The sequence below is a fragment of the Salmo salar genome, chromosome 02 (genome assembly GCF_965601325.2).
Source record: "Salmo salar chromosome 02, fSalSal1, whole genome shotgun sequence".
Lineage (NCBI taxonomy): Eukaryota > Metazoa > Chordata > Actinopteri > Salmoniformes > Salmonidae > Salmo > Salmo salar.
The window spans coordinates 1,875,001-1,890,820 of NC_138292.1; the positions used below are offsets into that span (position 1 = coordinate 1,875,001).

The 15,820-nt window shown below is 46.8% G+C and overlaps 1 protein-coding gene across 4 annotated transcripts in view; it reads right to left on the reverse strand.

Annotated features, from left to right (window-relative positions):
* Nucleotides 1–15,820, reverse strand: part of LOC106573240 (ankyrin repeat and IBR domain-containing protein 1) — a 64,474-nt gene that overhangs the window by 30,269 nt on the left and 18,385 nt on the right. For all 4 annotated transcript variants that reach the window (XR_014379697.1, XR_014379692.1, XM_082958979.1 and 1 more), the window contains 3 exons: nucleotides 8,592–8,768; nucleotides 5,968–6,085; nucleotides 4,841–5,049 (listed from right to left, as the gene is read on the reverse strand). Coding sequence is in view for 2 of the 4 variants with exons in the window: in XM_082958979.1 (XP_082815105.1) it covers nucleotides 4,841–5,049; nucleotides 5,968–6,085; nucleotides 8,592–8,768 (504 nt within the window). In the remaining 2 variants the exon portion in view is untranslated. The remainder of the gene's footprint in view (nucleotides 1–4,840; nucleotides 5,050–5,967; nucleotides 6,086–8,591; nucleotides 8,769–15,820) is intronic.

The following is a 15,820-nucleotide window of genomic DNA, read 5'->3' on the forward strand; positions in this document are numbered from 1 at the left end:
GGACTGGAACAATACAACACAGTATAACCTAACAGTCAGGTTCAGGACTGGAACAATACAACACAGTATAACCTAACAGTCAGGTTCAGGACTGGAACAATACAACACAGTATAACCTAACAGTTAGGTTCAGGACTGGAACAATACAACACAGTATAACCTAACAGTCAGGTTCAGGACTGGAACAATACAACACAGTATAACCTAACAGTCAGGTTCAGGACTGGAACAATACAACACAGTATAACCTAACAGTCAGGTTCAGGACTGGAACAATACAACACAGTATAACCTAACAGTCAGGTTCAGGACTGGAACAATACAACACAGTATAACCTAACAGTCAGGTTCAGGACTGGAACAATACAACACAGTGTAACCTAACAGTCAGGTTCAGGACTGGAACAATACAACACAGTATAACCTAACAGTCAAGTTCAGGACTGGAACAATACAACACAGTATAACCTAACAGTCAGGTTCAGGACTGGAACAATACAACACAGTGTAACCTAACAGTCAGGTTCAGGACTGGAACAATACAACACAGTATAACCTAACAGTCAGGTTCAGGACTGGAACAATACAACACAGTATAACCTAACAGTCAGGTTCAGGACTGGAACAATACAACACAGTATAACCTAACAGTCAGGTTCAGGACTGGAACAATACAACACAGTGTAACCTAACAGTCAGGTTCAGGACTGGTCTAGCTATTCACTGGAACAATACAACACAGTGTAACCTAACAGTCAGGTTCAGGACTGGAACAATACAACACAGTATAACCTAACAGTCAGGTTCAGGACTGGTCTAACTATTCACTGGAACAATACAACACAGTATAACCTAACAGTCAGGTTCAGGACTGGAACAATACAACACAGTATAACCTAACAGTCAGGTTCAGGACTGGTCTAACTATTCACTGGAACAATACAACACAGTATAACCTAACAGTCAGGTTCAGGACTGGAACAATACAACACAGTATAACCTAACAGTTAGGTTCAGGACTGGTCTAACTATTCACTGGAACAATACAACACAGTGTAACCTAACAGTCAGGTTCAGGACTGGAACAATACAACACAGTATAACCTAACAGTCAGGTTCAGGACTGGTCTAGCTATTCACTGGAACAATACAACACAGTGTAACCTAACAGTCAGGTTCAGGACTGGAACAATACAACACAGTATAACCTAACAGTCAGGTTCAGGACTGGTCTAACTATTCACTGGAACAATACAACACAGTATAACCTAACAGTCAGGTTCAGGACTGGTCTAACTATTCACTGGAACAATACAACACAGTATAACCTAACAGTCAGGTTCAGGACTGGAACAATACAACACAGTGTAACCTAACAGTCAGGTTCAGGACTGGAACAATACAACACAGTGTAACCTAACAGTCAGGTTCAGGACTGGAACAATACAACACAGTGTAACCTAACAGTCAGGTTCAGGACTGGAACAATACAACACAGTATAACCTAACAGTCAGGTTCAGGACTGGTCTAACTATTCACTGGAACAATACAACACAGTATAACCTAACAGTCAGGTTCAGGACTGGAACAATACAACACAGTATAACCTAACAGTCAGGTTCAGGACTGGTCTAGCTATTCACTGGAACAATACAACACAGTGTAACCTAACAGTCAGGTTCAGGACTGGAACAATACAACACAGTATAACCTAACAGTCAGGTTCAGGACTGGTCTAACTATTCACTGGAACAATACAACACAGTATAACCTAACAGTCAGGTTCAGGACTGGAACAATACAACACAGTATAACCTAACAGTCAGGTTCAGGACTGGTCTAACTATTCACTGGAACAATACAACACAGTATAACCTAACAGTCAGGTTCAGGACTGGAACAATACAACACAGTATAACCTAACAGTTAGGTTCAGGACTGGTCTAACTATTCACTGGAACAATACAACACAGTGTAACCTAACAGTCAGGTTCAGGACTGGAACAATACAACACAGTGTAACCTAACAGTTAGGTTCAGGACTGGTCTAACTATTCACTGGAACAATACAACACAGTATAACCTAACAGTCAGGTTCAGGACTGGTCTAGCTATTCACTGGAACAATACAACACAGTGTAACCTAACAGTCAGGTTCAGGACTGGAACAATACAACACAGTATAACCTAACAGTCAGGTTCAGGACTGGTCTAACTATTCACTGGAACAATACAACACAGTATAACCTAACAGTCAGGTTCAGGACTGGTCTAACTATTCACTGGAACAATACAACACAGTATAACCTAACAGTCAGGTTCAGGACTGGAACAATACAACACAGTGTAACCTAACAGTCAGGTTCAGGACTGGAACAATACAACACAGTGTAACCTAACAGTCAGGTTCAGGACTGGAACAATACAACACAGTGTAACCTAACAATCAGGTTCAGGACTGGAAAAATACAACACAGTGTAACCTAACAGTCAGGTTCAGGACTGGTCTAGCTATTCACTGGAACAATACAACACAGTATAACCTAACAGTCAGGTTCAGGACTGGAACAATACAACACAGTGTAACCTAACAGTCAGGTTCAGGACTGGTCTAGCTATTCACTGGAACAATACAACACAGTATAACCTAACAGTCAGGTTCAGGACTGGTCTAACTATTCACTGGAACAATACAACACAGTGTAACCTAACAGTCAAGTTCAGGACTGGAACAATACAACACAGTGTAACCTAACAGTCAGGTTCAGGACTGGAACAATACAACACAGTGTAACCTAACAGTCAGGTTCAGGACTGGAACAATACAACACAGTATAACCTAACAGTCAGGTTCAGGACTGGAACAATACAACACAGTATAACCTAACAGTCAGGTTCAGGACTGGAACAATACAACACAGTATAACCTAACAGTCAGGTTCAGGACTGGAACAATACAACACAGTATAACCTAACAGTCAGGTTCAGGACTGGAACAATACAACACAGTATAACCTAACAGTCAGGTTCAGGACTGGAACAATACAACACAGTATAACCTAACAGTCAGGTTCAGGACTGGAACAATACAACACAGTATAACCTAACAGTCAGGTTCAGGACTGGTCTAGCTATTCACTGGAACAATACAACACAGTATAACCTAACAGTCAGGTTCAGGACTGGAACAATACAACACAGTATAACCTAACAGTCAGGTTCAGGACTGGAACAATACAACACAGTATAACCTAACAGTCAGGTTCAGGACTGGAACAATACAACACAGTGTAACCTAACAGTCAGGTTCAGGACTGGAACAATACAACACAGTATAACCTAACAGTCAGGTTCAGGACTGGAACAATACAACACAGTGTAACCTAACAGTCAGGTTCAGGACTGGAACAATACAACACAGTATAACCTAACAGTCAGGTTCAGGACTGGAACAATACAACACAGTGTAACCTAACAGTCAGGTTCAGGACTGGAACAATACAACACAGTATAACCTAACAGTCAGGTTCAGGACTGGTCTAGCTATTCACTGGAACAATACAACACAGTGTAACCTAACAGTCAGGTTCAGGACTGGAACAATACAACACAGTGTAACCTAACAGTCAGGTTCAGGACTGGTCTAGCTGTTCACTGGTTTCCTCCCCCACTGAGTTGATTTGCTGATAAAGTCTGACATAAATTGTTATTAGTTCATTTTCATGTCAGAGATGATATGTGATTTTTCTCCAAATCGTATTTGTCTGGTCGATCCATGACACAACCCAATAAGTACTAGAGACTCTGTAGGAAACTGGGAATAAATCTCAATACTGACTCATGGCTTCCTTTCCTTGTGTCTGACACATGAAACTGGGAATAAATCTCAATACTGACTCATGGCTTCCTTTCCTTGTCTCTGACACATGAAACTGGGAATAAATCTCAATACTGACTCATGGCTTCCTTTCCTTGTGTCTGACACATGAAACTGGGAGTAAATCTCAATACTGACTCATGGCTTCCTTTCCTTGTGTCTGACACATGAAACTGGGAGTAAATCTCAATACTGACTCATGGCTTCCTTTCCTTGTGTCTGACACATGAAACTGGGAGTAAATCTCAATACTGACTCATGGCTTCCTTTCCTTGTGTCTGACACATGAAACTGGGAGTAAATCTCAATACTGACTCATGGCTTCCTTTCCTTGTGTCTGACACATGAAACTGGGAGTAAATCTCAATACTGACTCATGGCTTCCTTTCCTTGTGTCTGACACATGAAACTGGGAGTAAATCTCAATACTGACTCATGGCTTCCTTTCCTTGTGTCTGACACATGAAACTGGGAGTAAATCTCAATACTGACTCATGGCTTCCTTTCCTTGTGTCTGACACATGAAACTATAAGTAAGTCTCCTTTTCACCAGAGATAACAGAGGAAGGGAAGCCACTCTACACTATTGAGATGCCCCCAGTCTTTGATTAGATGAATCTATAAGCACCAGTGTGTGTGTGTGTATGTATGTGTGTGTGTGTGTGTGTGTGTGTGTGTGTGTGTGTGTGTGTGTGTGTGTGTGTGTGTGTGTGTGTGTGTGTGTGTGTGTATATATTCTTCATCGATTCCTTACTTAGATTGACGTGTATTTTGGGTATATATGTTGTGAAACTGTTCGATATTAATTGTTAGATATTACTGCACTGTCGGAGCTAGAAGCACAAGCATTTAGCTACACCCCCAATAACATCTGCTAACCACGTGTATGTGACCAACACATTATATTATAGTTGTGTTTCCCTGTATGTGTCTCCTCCTCTCGCGATGTTCCCTGCTCTCACCAGTGTTCTACCGTCGTCTCCGGGGGTGAGGCTGATCTCATCAGGGGAGGTGATGGAGGAGCGGGTGGTCCTGGGGGTACGAGGGGAGGGCAGGGTGTCCCAGGCGTTGTACCCACTAGGAGGAGCACTGGGCATGTGGACCCCAGACCGCTGGCAGCATTCCTGAGCGTTAGACATCCAGGCCTCCAGCAGGTTCTCTCTGTCCCAGTCTACAGCAGGAGAGATAGAAAACACTAGTTAGGTAATACCCTTTACAGTCTGAAGGCTGTACTCTCCACTACATCCTCCAGCAGGTTCTCTCTGTCCCAGTCTACAGCAGGAGAGACAGAAAACACTAGTTAGGTTATACCCTTTACAGTCTGAAGGCTGTACTCTCCACTACATCCTCCAGCAGGTTCTCTCTGTCCCAGTCTACAGCAGGAGAGATAGAAAACACTAGTTAGGTAATACCCTTTACAGTCTGAAGGCTGTACTCTCCACTACATCCTCCAGCAGGTTCTCTCTGTCCCAGTCTACAGCAGGAGAGATAGAAAACACTAGTTAGGTAATACCCTTTACAGTCTGAAGGCTGTACTCTCCACTACATCCTCCAGCAGGTTCTCTCTGTCCCAGTCTACAGCAGGAGAGATAGAAAACACTAGTTAGGTAATACCCTTTACAGTCTGAAGGCTGTACTCTCCACTACATCCTCCAGCAGGTTCTCTCTGTCCCAGTCTACAGCAGGAGAGATAGAAAACACTAGTTAGGTAATACCCTTTACAGTCTGAAGGCTGTACTCTCCACTACATCCTCCAGCAGGTTCTAGATCCCAGTCTGTGGCACAGCAGAGAGAGACAATCTGGTCAGCACCTGCAAATTAGTGCAAAGCAATCATTTACGCCAGTCTTTTGTCTGCACAGGAAGAAAAAGGTACCGAGTCAATGTGTGGGGGTACAGGTTAGTCGAGGTAATTTGTAAAATGACCAGCCATTGATAATAAACAGCGAGTAGCAGCAGTGTAATAACAAAAGGGGTTTGTGTGTGTGTGTGTGTGTGTGTGTGTGTGTGTGTGTGTGTGTGTGTGTGTGTGTGTGTGTGTGTGTGTGTGTGTGTGTGTGTGTGTGTGTGTGTGTGTGTGTAGTCCATACCATGCGCTCTGAGCAGAGCCTCAGCAGTAAAGAGGGGGGTCTGCAGCATGTCTGCCGTCTCCACTATCAGCATGTCCTTCAGACGACGCAGCTCCTGAGGCCTCAGACCCTCGTATAGCTGGAGGGAGAGAGAGAACGAGAGACAGAGAGAGAGACAGAGAGACAGAGAGCGACACCCAGACAGAGACAGAGAGACGAGAGAGACAGAGAGACACAGAGAGGGGAGAGAGAGAGAGAGACAGATACAGAGACAGAGAGCGACAGAGAGAGAGAGAGAGAGAGAGAGAGAGAGACGAGAAAAACAGAGAGCAGGACAGTCACATGCATGGGACTCCAACACTAATAATGTTTCTGTAGTTTGGCCATTAGCCCTGCAGCTGACAGTTCTGCCTGGCTGTTCAAGTGGTCAGCTCATTTCCTACAACAACATTGGACTGCTGTGAAAGACAGTCCCCTGTATTGAAAAATACCTTCTGCTAAGTTGCACTGAAGATGACCTTGGTTGGGTCTGACATCCTCTGAAGGTAAAGTGGTATCTCTCTGTGGTCCAGAGCAGTGTACTCTGCCTCTACGCCATCTGGGGCCAGACTGAAGACATGGTGAGATAACTACAGTATCTCTCTACAGTAGAGATATCTAGTATCTAGCCTACCTCTCTGTGGTCCAGAGCAGTGTACTCTGTCTCTACGCCCTCTGGGGCCAGACTGAAGACATGGTGAGATAACTACAGTATCTCTCTACAGTAGAGATATCTAGTATCTAGCCTACCTCTCTGTGGTCCAGAGCAGTGTACTCTGTCTCTACGCCATCTGGGGCCAGACTGAAGACATGGTGAGATAACTACAGTATCTCTCTACAGTAGAGATATCTAGTATCTAGCCTACCTCTCTGTGGTCCAGAGCAGTGTACTCTGTCTCTACGCCATCTGGGGCCAGACTGAAGACATGGTGAGATAACTACAGTATCTCTCTACAGTAGAGATATCTAGTATCTAGCCTACCTCTCTGTGGTCCAGAGCAGTGTACTCTGCCTCTACGCCCTCTGGGGCCAGACTGAAGACATGGTGAGATAACTACAGTATCTCTCTACAGTAGAGATATCTAGTATCTAGCCTACCTCTCTGTGGTCCAGAGCAGTGTACTCTGCCTCTACGCCCTCTGGGGCCAGACTGAAGACATGGTGAGATAACTACAGTATCTCTCTACAGTAGAGATATCTAGTATCTAGCCTACCTCTCTGTGGTCCAGAGCAGTGTACTCTGCCTCTACGCCATCTGGGGCCAGACTGAAGACATGGTGAGATAACTACAGTATCTCTCTACAGTAGAGATATCTAGTATCTAGCCTACCTCTCTGTGGTCCAGAGCAGTGTACTCTGCCTCTACGCCATCTGGGGCCAGACTGAAGACATGGTGAGATAACTACAGTATCTCTCTACAGTAGAGATATCTAGTATCTAGCCTACCTCTCTGTGGTCCAGAGCAGTGTACTCTGTCTCTACGCCCTCTGGGGCCAGACTGAAGACATGGTGAGATAACTACAGTATCTCTCTACAGTAGAGATATCTAGTATCTAGCCTACCTCTCTGTGGTCCAGAGCAGTGTACTCTGCCTCTACGCCCTCTGGGGCCAGACTGAAGACATGGTGAGATAACTACAGTATCTCTCTACAGTAGAGATATCTAGTATCTAGCCTACCTCTCTGTGGTCCAGAGCAGTGTACTCTGCCTCTACGCCCTCTGGGGCCAGACTGAAGACATGGTGAGATAACTACAGTATCTCTCTACAGTAGAGATATCTAGTATCTAGCCTACCTCTCTGTGGTCCAGAGCAGTGTACTCTGCCTCTACGCCATCTGGGGCCAGACTGAAGACATGGTGAGATAACTACAGTATCTCTCTACAGTAGAGATATCTAGTATCTAGCCTACCTCTCTGTGGTCCAGAGCAGTGTACTCTGCCTCTACGCCATCTGGGGCCAGACTGAAGACATGGTGAGATAACTACAGTATCTCTCTACAGTAGAGATATCTAGTATCTAGCCTACCTCTCTGTGGTCCAGAGCAGTGTACTCTGTCTCTACGCCCTCTGGGGCCAGACTGAAGACATGGTGAGATAACTACAGTATCTCTCTACAGTAGAGATATCTAGTATCTAGCCTACCTCTCTGTGGTCCAGAGCAGTGTACTCTGCCTCTACGCCCTCTGGGGCCAGACTGAAGACATGGTGAGATAACTACAGTATCTCTCTACAGTAGAGATATCTAGTATCTAGCCTACCTCTCTGTGGTCCAGAGCAGTGTACTCTGCCTCTACGCCCTCTGGGGCCAGACTGAAGACATGGTGAGATAACTACAGTATCTCTCTACAGTAGAGATATCTAGTATCTAGCCTACCTCTCTGTGGTCCAGAGCAGTGTACTCTGCCTCTACGCCATCTGGGGCCAGACTGAAGACATGGTGAGATAACTACAGTATCTCTCTACAGTAGAGATATCTAGTATCTAGCCTACCTCTCTGTGGTCCAGAGCAGTGTACTCTGCCTCTACGCCATCTGGGGCCAGACTGAAGACATGGTGAGATAACTACAGTATCTCTCTACAGTAGAGATATCTAGTATCTAGCCTACCTCTCTGTGGTCCAGAGCAGTGTACTCTGTCTCTACGCCCTCTGGGGTCACCCTGAAGACCATCTGAGACTCCAGGCTGAGGGCCAGCTCCTTGTGGTGCTGCTTCTCTGCACAGTCACACGGCGTCTCACGGTCCTCATTCTCCGCAAACAGGTCCGCTTCCCTATTTACTAGAATCTAGAGAGAGGACAGAAGAGACATGGCATTCATTGGAAAGAGAGAATAGTCAAACAGGATGGATTCTCTTGCCTGGGAACTAGAGGGAGAGGAGAGTCACTGTTATAAAGGAAACACCAACATAAAGTGTTTTAATAGGGCGTTGGGCCACCACCAGCCTCCAGAACACCTTCAATGAACCTTGGCGTAGATTCTATAAGTGTCTGGAACTCTATTGGAGGGATGCCACTCCATTCTTCCACAATAAATTCCATCATTTGGTGTTTTGTTGATGGTGGTGGAAAACGCCGTGTCAGGCGACGCTCCAGAATCTCAGATAAATGTTCAACTGGGTTGAGATCTGGTGACAGACGGCCACCATGGCATATGGTTTACATCATATTCATGCTCATCAAACCATTCAGTGATCACTGTCCTCTGGATCGGGGCATTGTCATTCTATGGGGACATAGCCATGGGAGACAAAAATAATGGCCTGCCCAGCATTTTTATACCTGACCCTAAGCATGGTGGGATGTTAATAGCTTAATTAACACAGGAACCACACCTGTGTGGAAGCACCTGCTTTTCAATATACTTTGTATCCCTCATTTATCTTGGCAGTTACCTGTATATAAGATGTTAGAGGAAAATCGACAAGACAGATTTTCATTGTTGTGAAATCTGATCAGATCTACAGAGGTGTCTAGAACAGGGCTGTCCAAGCCTCTTCCTGGAGAACTACCATCCTATTGGTTCACTCCAACCCTACAGAGGTGTCTAGAACAGGGCTGTCCAAGCCTCTTCCTGGAGAACTACCATCCTATTGGTTCACTCCAACCCTACAGAGGTGTCTAGAACAGGGCTGTCCAAGCCTCTTCCTGGAGAACTACCATCCTATTGGTTCACTCCAACCCTACAGAGGTGTCTAGAACAGGGCTGTCCAAGCCTCTTCCTAGAGAACTACCATCCTATTGGTTCACTCCAACCCTACAGAGGTGTCTAGAACAGGGCTGTCCAAGCCTCTTCCTGGAGAACTACCATCCTATTGGTTCACTCCAACCCTACAGAGGTGTCTAGAACAGGGCTGTCCAAGCCTCTTCCTGGAGAACTACCATCCTATTGGTTCACTCCAACCCTACAGAGGTGTCTAGAACAGGGCTGTCCAAGCCTCTTCCTGGAGAACTACCATCCTATTGGTTCACTCCAACCCTACAGAGGTGTCTAGAACAGGGCTGTCCAAGCCTCTTCCTGGAGAACTACCATCCTATTGGTTCACTCCAACCCTACAGAGGTGTCTAGAACAGGGCTGTCCAAGCCTCTTCCTGGAGAACTACCATCCTATTGGTTCACTCCAACCCTACAGAGGTGTCTAGAACAGGGCTGTCCAAGCCTCTTCCTGGAGAACTACCATCCTATAGGTTCACTCCAACCCTACAGAGGTGTCTAGAACAGGGCTGTCCAAGCCTCTTCCTGGAGAACTACCATCCTATTGGTTCACTCCAACCCTACAGAGGTGTCTAGAACAGGGCTGTCCAAGCCTCTTCCTGGAGAACTACCATCCTATAGGTTCACTCCAACCCTACAGAGGTGTCTAGAACAGGGCTGTCCAAGCCTCTTCCTAGAGAACTACCATCCTATTGGTTCACTCCAACCCTACAGAGGTGTCTAGAACAGGGCTGTCCAAGCCTCTTCCTGGAGAACTACCATCCTATAGGTTCACTCCAACCCTACAGAGGTGTCTAGAACAGGGCTGTCCAAGCCTCTTCCTGGAGAACTACCATCCTATTGGTTCACTCCAACCCTACAGAGGTGTCTAGAACAGGGCTGTCCAAGCCTCTTCCTAGAGAACTACCATCCTATTGGTTCACTCCAACCCTACAGAGGTGTCTAGAACAGGGCTGTCCAAGCCTCTTCCTAGAGAACTACCATCCTATAGGTTCACTCCAACCCTACAGAGGTGTCTAGAACAGGGCTGTCCAAGCCTCTTCCTAGAGAACTACCATCCTATTGGTTCACTCCAACCCTACAGAGGTGTCTAGAACAGGGCTGTCCAAGCCTCTTCCTGGAGAACTACCATCCTATTGGTTCACTCCAACCCTACAGAGGTGTCTAGAACAGGGCTGTCCAAGCCTCTTCCTAGAGAACTACCATCCTATAGGTTCACTCCAACCCTACAGAGGTGTCTAGAACAGGGCTGTCCAAGCCTCTTCCTGGAGAACTACCATCCTATTGGTTCACTCCAACCCTACAGAGGTGTCTAGAACAGGGCTGTCCAAGCCTCTTCCTAGAGAACTACCATCCTATTGGTTCACTCCAACCCTACAGAGGTGTCTAGAACAGGGCTGTCCAAGCCTCTTCCTGGAGAACTACCATCCTATTGGTTCACTCCAACCCTACAGAGGTGTCTAGAACAGGGCTGTCCAAGCCTCTTCCTAGAGAACTACCATCCTATAGGTTCACTCCAACCCTCATCTAGCGCACCTGATTCTAATAATTAACCGTTTATTTTTTTTAATCAGGTTGGAGTGAAAACCTACAGGAGGGTAGATCTCCTGGAACAGGGATGGAGAGCCCTGGCTTAGGGGAAAGGGGCATTAGGGAACAAGTGTCAATGGGGTAGGGCACCGGGGGGGAAGTGCCTAAGGGGTAGGGTTAGGGGTGGGGGTAGGGGAAGTGTCTAAGGGGTAGGGATAGGGTTAGGGGTAGGGATAAGGGAAGTGTCTAAGGGGTTAGGGGTAGGGGAAGTGTCTAAGGGGCAGGGGTAGGGCTATGGGAAGTGTCTAAGGGGTAGGGTTAGGGGTGGGGGTAGGGGAAGTGTCTAAGGGGTAGGGATAGGGTTAGGGGTAGGGATAGGGGAAGTGTCTAAGGGGTAGGGTTAGGGCTATGGGAAGTGTCTAAGGGGTAGGGATAGGGTTAGGGATAGGGATAGGGGAAGTGTCGAAGGGGCAGGGGTAGGGCTAGGGGTGGGGGTAGGGGAAGTGTCTAAGGGGCAGGGGGAGTGTCTACGGGGTAGGGTTAGGGGTAGGGGGAAGTGTTTAAGGGTTAGTGTTAGGGCTATAGGAAGTGTTTAAGGGTTAGTGTTAGGGCTATAGGGGTAGGGGAAGTGTTTAAGGGTTAGTGTTAGGGCTATAGGGGTAGGGGAAGTGTTTAAGGGTTAGTGTTAGGGCTATAGGGGTGGGGGAAGTGTTTAAGGGTTAGTGTTAGGGCTATAGGGGTAGGGGGAAGTGTTTAAGGGTTAGTGTTAGGGTTAGGGGGAAGTGTTTAAGGGTTAGTGTTAGGGTTAGGGGAAGTGTTTAAGGGTTAGTGTTAGGGCTATAGGGGTAGGGGAAGTGTTTAAGGGTTAGTGTTAGGGCTATAGGGGTGGGGGAAGTGTTTAAGGGTTAGTGTTAGGGCTATAGGGGTAGGGGAAGTGTTTAAGGGTTAGTGTTAGGGCTATAGGGGTGGGGGAAGTGTTTAAGGGTTAGTGTTAGGGCTATAGGGGTAGGGGAAGTGTTTAAGGGTTAGTGTTAGGGCTATAGGGGTAGGGGAAGTGTTTAAGGGTTAGTGTTAGGGCTATAGGGGTAGGGGAAGTGTTTAAGGGTTAGTGTTAGGGCTATAGGGGTAGGGGAAGTGTTTAAGGGTTAGTGTTAGGGCTAGGGGTAGGGGGAAGTGTTTAAGGGTTAGTGTTAGGGCTATAGGGGTAGGGGAAGTGTTTAAGGGTTAGTGTTAGGGCTATAGGGGTGGGGGAAGTGTTTAAGGGTTAGTGTTAGGGCTATAGGGGTAGGGGGAAGTGTTTAAGGGTTAGTGTTAGGGCTATAGGGGTAGGGGGAAGTGTTTAAGGGTTAGTGTTAGGGCTATAGGGGTAGGGGGAAGTGTTTAAGGGTTAGTGTTAGGGCTATAGGGGTAGGGGAAGTGTTTAAGGGTTAGTGTAAGGGGTAGGGGAAGTGTTTAAGGGTTAGTGTTAGGGCTATAGGGGTGGGGGAAGTGTCTAAGGGGCAGGGGTAGGGGTAGGGCTAGGGTTAGGGTTAGGGTTAGTGTTAGGGCTATAGGGGTAGTGTTAGGGCTATAGGGGTAGGGGAAGTGTGTAAGGGTTAGTGTTAGGGCTATAGGGGTAGAGGAAGTGTTTAAGGGTTAGTGTTAGGGCTATAGGGGTAGAGGAAGTGTTTAAGGGTTAGTGTTAGGGCTATAGGGGTAGGGGGAAGTGTTTAAGGGTTAGTGTTAGGGCTATAGGGGTAGGGGAAGTGTCTAAGGGTTAGTGTTAGGGCTATAGGGGTAGGGGGAAGTGTTTAAGGGTTAGTGTTAGGGGTAGGGGGAAGTGTTTAAGGGTTAGTGTTAGGGCTATAGGGGTAGGGGAAGTGTCTAAGGGTTAGTGTTAGGGGTAGGGGGAAGTGTTTAAGGGTTAGTGTTAGGGCTATAGGGGTAGGGGGAAGTGTTTAAGGGTTAGTGTTAGGGCTATAGGGGTAGGGGAAGTGTTTAAGGGTTAGTGTTAGGGGTAGGGGGAAGTGTTTAAGGGTTAGTGTTAGGGCTATAGGGGTAGGGGAAGTGTTTAAGGGTTAGTGTTAGGGCTATAGGGGTAGGGGGAAGTGTTTAAGGGTTAGTGTTAGGGCTATAGGGGTAGGGGAAGTGTTTAAGGGTTAGTGTTAGGGCTATAGGGGTAGGGGGAAGTGTTTAAGGGTTAGTGTTAGGGTTAGGGGTAGGGGAAGTGTTTAAGGGTTAGTGTTAGGGCTATAGGGAAGTGTTTAAGGGTTAGTGTTAGGGCTATAGGGGTAGGGGAAGTTTTAAGGGTTAGTGTTAGGGCTATAGGGGTAGGGGAAGTGTTTAAGGGTTAGTGTTAGGGCTATAGGGGTGGGGGAAGTGTCTAAGGGGCAGGGGTAGGGCTAGGGTTAGGTTTAGTGTTAGGGCTATAGGGGTAGTGTTAGGGCTATAGGGGTAGGGGAAGTGTTTAAGGGTTAGTGTTAGGGCTATAGGGGTGGGGGAAGTGTTTAAGGGTTAGTGTTAGGGCTATAGGGGTAGGGGGAAGTGTTTAAGGGTTAGTGTTAGGGTTATAGGGGTAGGGGAAGTGTTTAAGGGTTAGTGTTAGGGCTATAGGGGTAGGGGGAAGTGTTTAAGGGTTAGTGTTAGGGCTATAGGGGTAGGGGGAAGTGTTTAAGGGTTAGTGTTAGGGCTATAGGGGTAGGGGAAGTGTTTAAGGGTCAGTGTTAGGGCTATAGGGGTAGGGGGAAGTGTTTAAGGGTTAGTGTTAGGGCTATAGGGGTAGGGGGAAGTGTTTAAGGGTTAGTGTTAGGGTTAGGGGTAGGGGGAAGTGTTTAAGGGTTAGTGTTAGGGCTATAGGGGTAGGGGAAGTGTTTAAGGGTTAGTGTTAGGGTTAGGGGTAGGGGGAAGTGTTTAAGGGTTAGTGTTAGGGCTATAGGGGTAGGGGAAGTGTCTAAGGGTTAGTGTTAGGGCTATAGGGGTAGGGGGAAGTGTTTAAGGGTTAGTGTTAGGGCTATAGGGGTAGGGGAAGTGTCTAAGGGTTAGTGTTAGGGCTATAGGGGTAGGGGAAGTGTTTAAGGGTTAGTGTTAGGGCTATAGGGGTAGGGGGAAGTGTTTAAGGGTTAGTGTTAGGGCTATAGGGGTAGGGGAAGTGTCTAAGGGTCAGTGTTAGGGTTACGGGTAGGGGGAAGTGTTTAAGGGTTAGTGTTAGGTGTAGGGGGAAGTGTTTAAGGGTTAGTGTTAGGGTTAGGGGGAAGTGTTTAAGGGTTAGTGTTAGGGCTATAGGGGTAGGGGAAGTGTTTAAGGGTTAGTGTTAGGGCTATAGGGGTAGGGGGAAGTGTTTAAGGGTTAGTGTTAGGGCTATAGGGGTAGGGGAAGTGTTTAAGGGTTAGTGTTAGGGCTATAGGGGTAGGGGGAAGTGTTTAAGGGTTAGTGTTAGGGTTAGGGGTAGGGGAAGTGTTTAAGGGTTAGTGTTAGGGCTATAGGGAAGTGTTTAAGGGTTAGTGTTAGGGCTATAGGGGTAGGGGAAGTGTTTAAGGGTTAGTGTTAGGGCTATAGGGGTAGGGGAAGTGTTTAAGGGTTAGTGTTAGGGCTATAGGGGAAGGGGAAGTGTCTAAGGGGCAGGGGTAGGGTTAGGGGTAGGGGAAGTGTTTAAGGGTTAGTTAGGGCTATAGGGGTAGGGGGAAGTGTTTAAGGGTTAGTGTTAGGGTTATGGGTAGGGGGAAGTGTTTAAGGGTTAGTGTTAGGTGTAGGGGGAAGTGTTTAAGGGTTAGTGTTAGGGTTAGGGGTAGGGGGAAGTGTTTAAGGGTTAGTGTTAGGGCTATAGGGGTAGGGGAAGTGTTTAAGGGTTAGTGTTAGGGCTATAGGGGTAGGGGGAAGTGTTTAAGGGTTAGTGTTAGGGCTATAGGGGTAGGGGGAAGTGTTTAAGGGTTAGTGTTAGGGTTAGGGGTAGGGGAAGTGTTTAAGGGTTAGTGTTAGGGCTATAGGGAAGTGTTTAAGGGTTAGTGTTAGGGCTATAGGGGTAGGGGAAGTGTTTAAGGGTTAGTGTTAGGGCTATAGGGGTAGGGGAAGTGTCTAAGGGGCAGGGGTAGGGTTAGGGGTAGGGGGAAGTGTTTAAGGGTTAGTGTTAGGGCTATAGGGGTAGGGGAAGTGTTTAAGGGTTAGTGTTAGGGTTAGGGGTAGGGGAAGTGTTTAAGGGTTAGTGTTAGGGCTATAGGGGTGGGGGAAGTGTTTAAGGGTTAGTGTTAGGGCTATAGGGGTAGGGGAAGTGTTTAAGGGTTAGTGTTAGGGTTAGGGGTAGGGGAAGTGTTTAAGGGTTAGTGTTAGGGCTATAGGGGTAGGGGGAAGTGTTTAAGGGTTAGTGTTAGGGTTATAGGGGTAGGGGAAGTGTTTAAGGGTTAGTGTTAGGGCTATAGGGGTAGGGGGAAGTGTTTAAGGGTTAGTGTTAGGGCTATAGGGGTAGGGGGAAGTGTTTAAGGGTTAGTGTTAGGGCTATAGGGGTAGGGGAAGTGTTTAAGGGTTAGTGTTAGGGCTATAGGGGTAGGGGGAAGTGTTTAAGGGTTAGTGTTAGGGCTATAGGGGTAGGGGAAGTGTTTAAGGGTTAGTGTTAGGGCTATAGG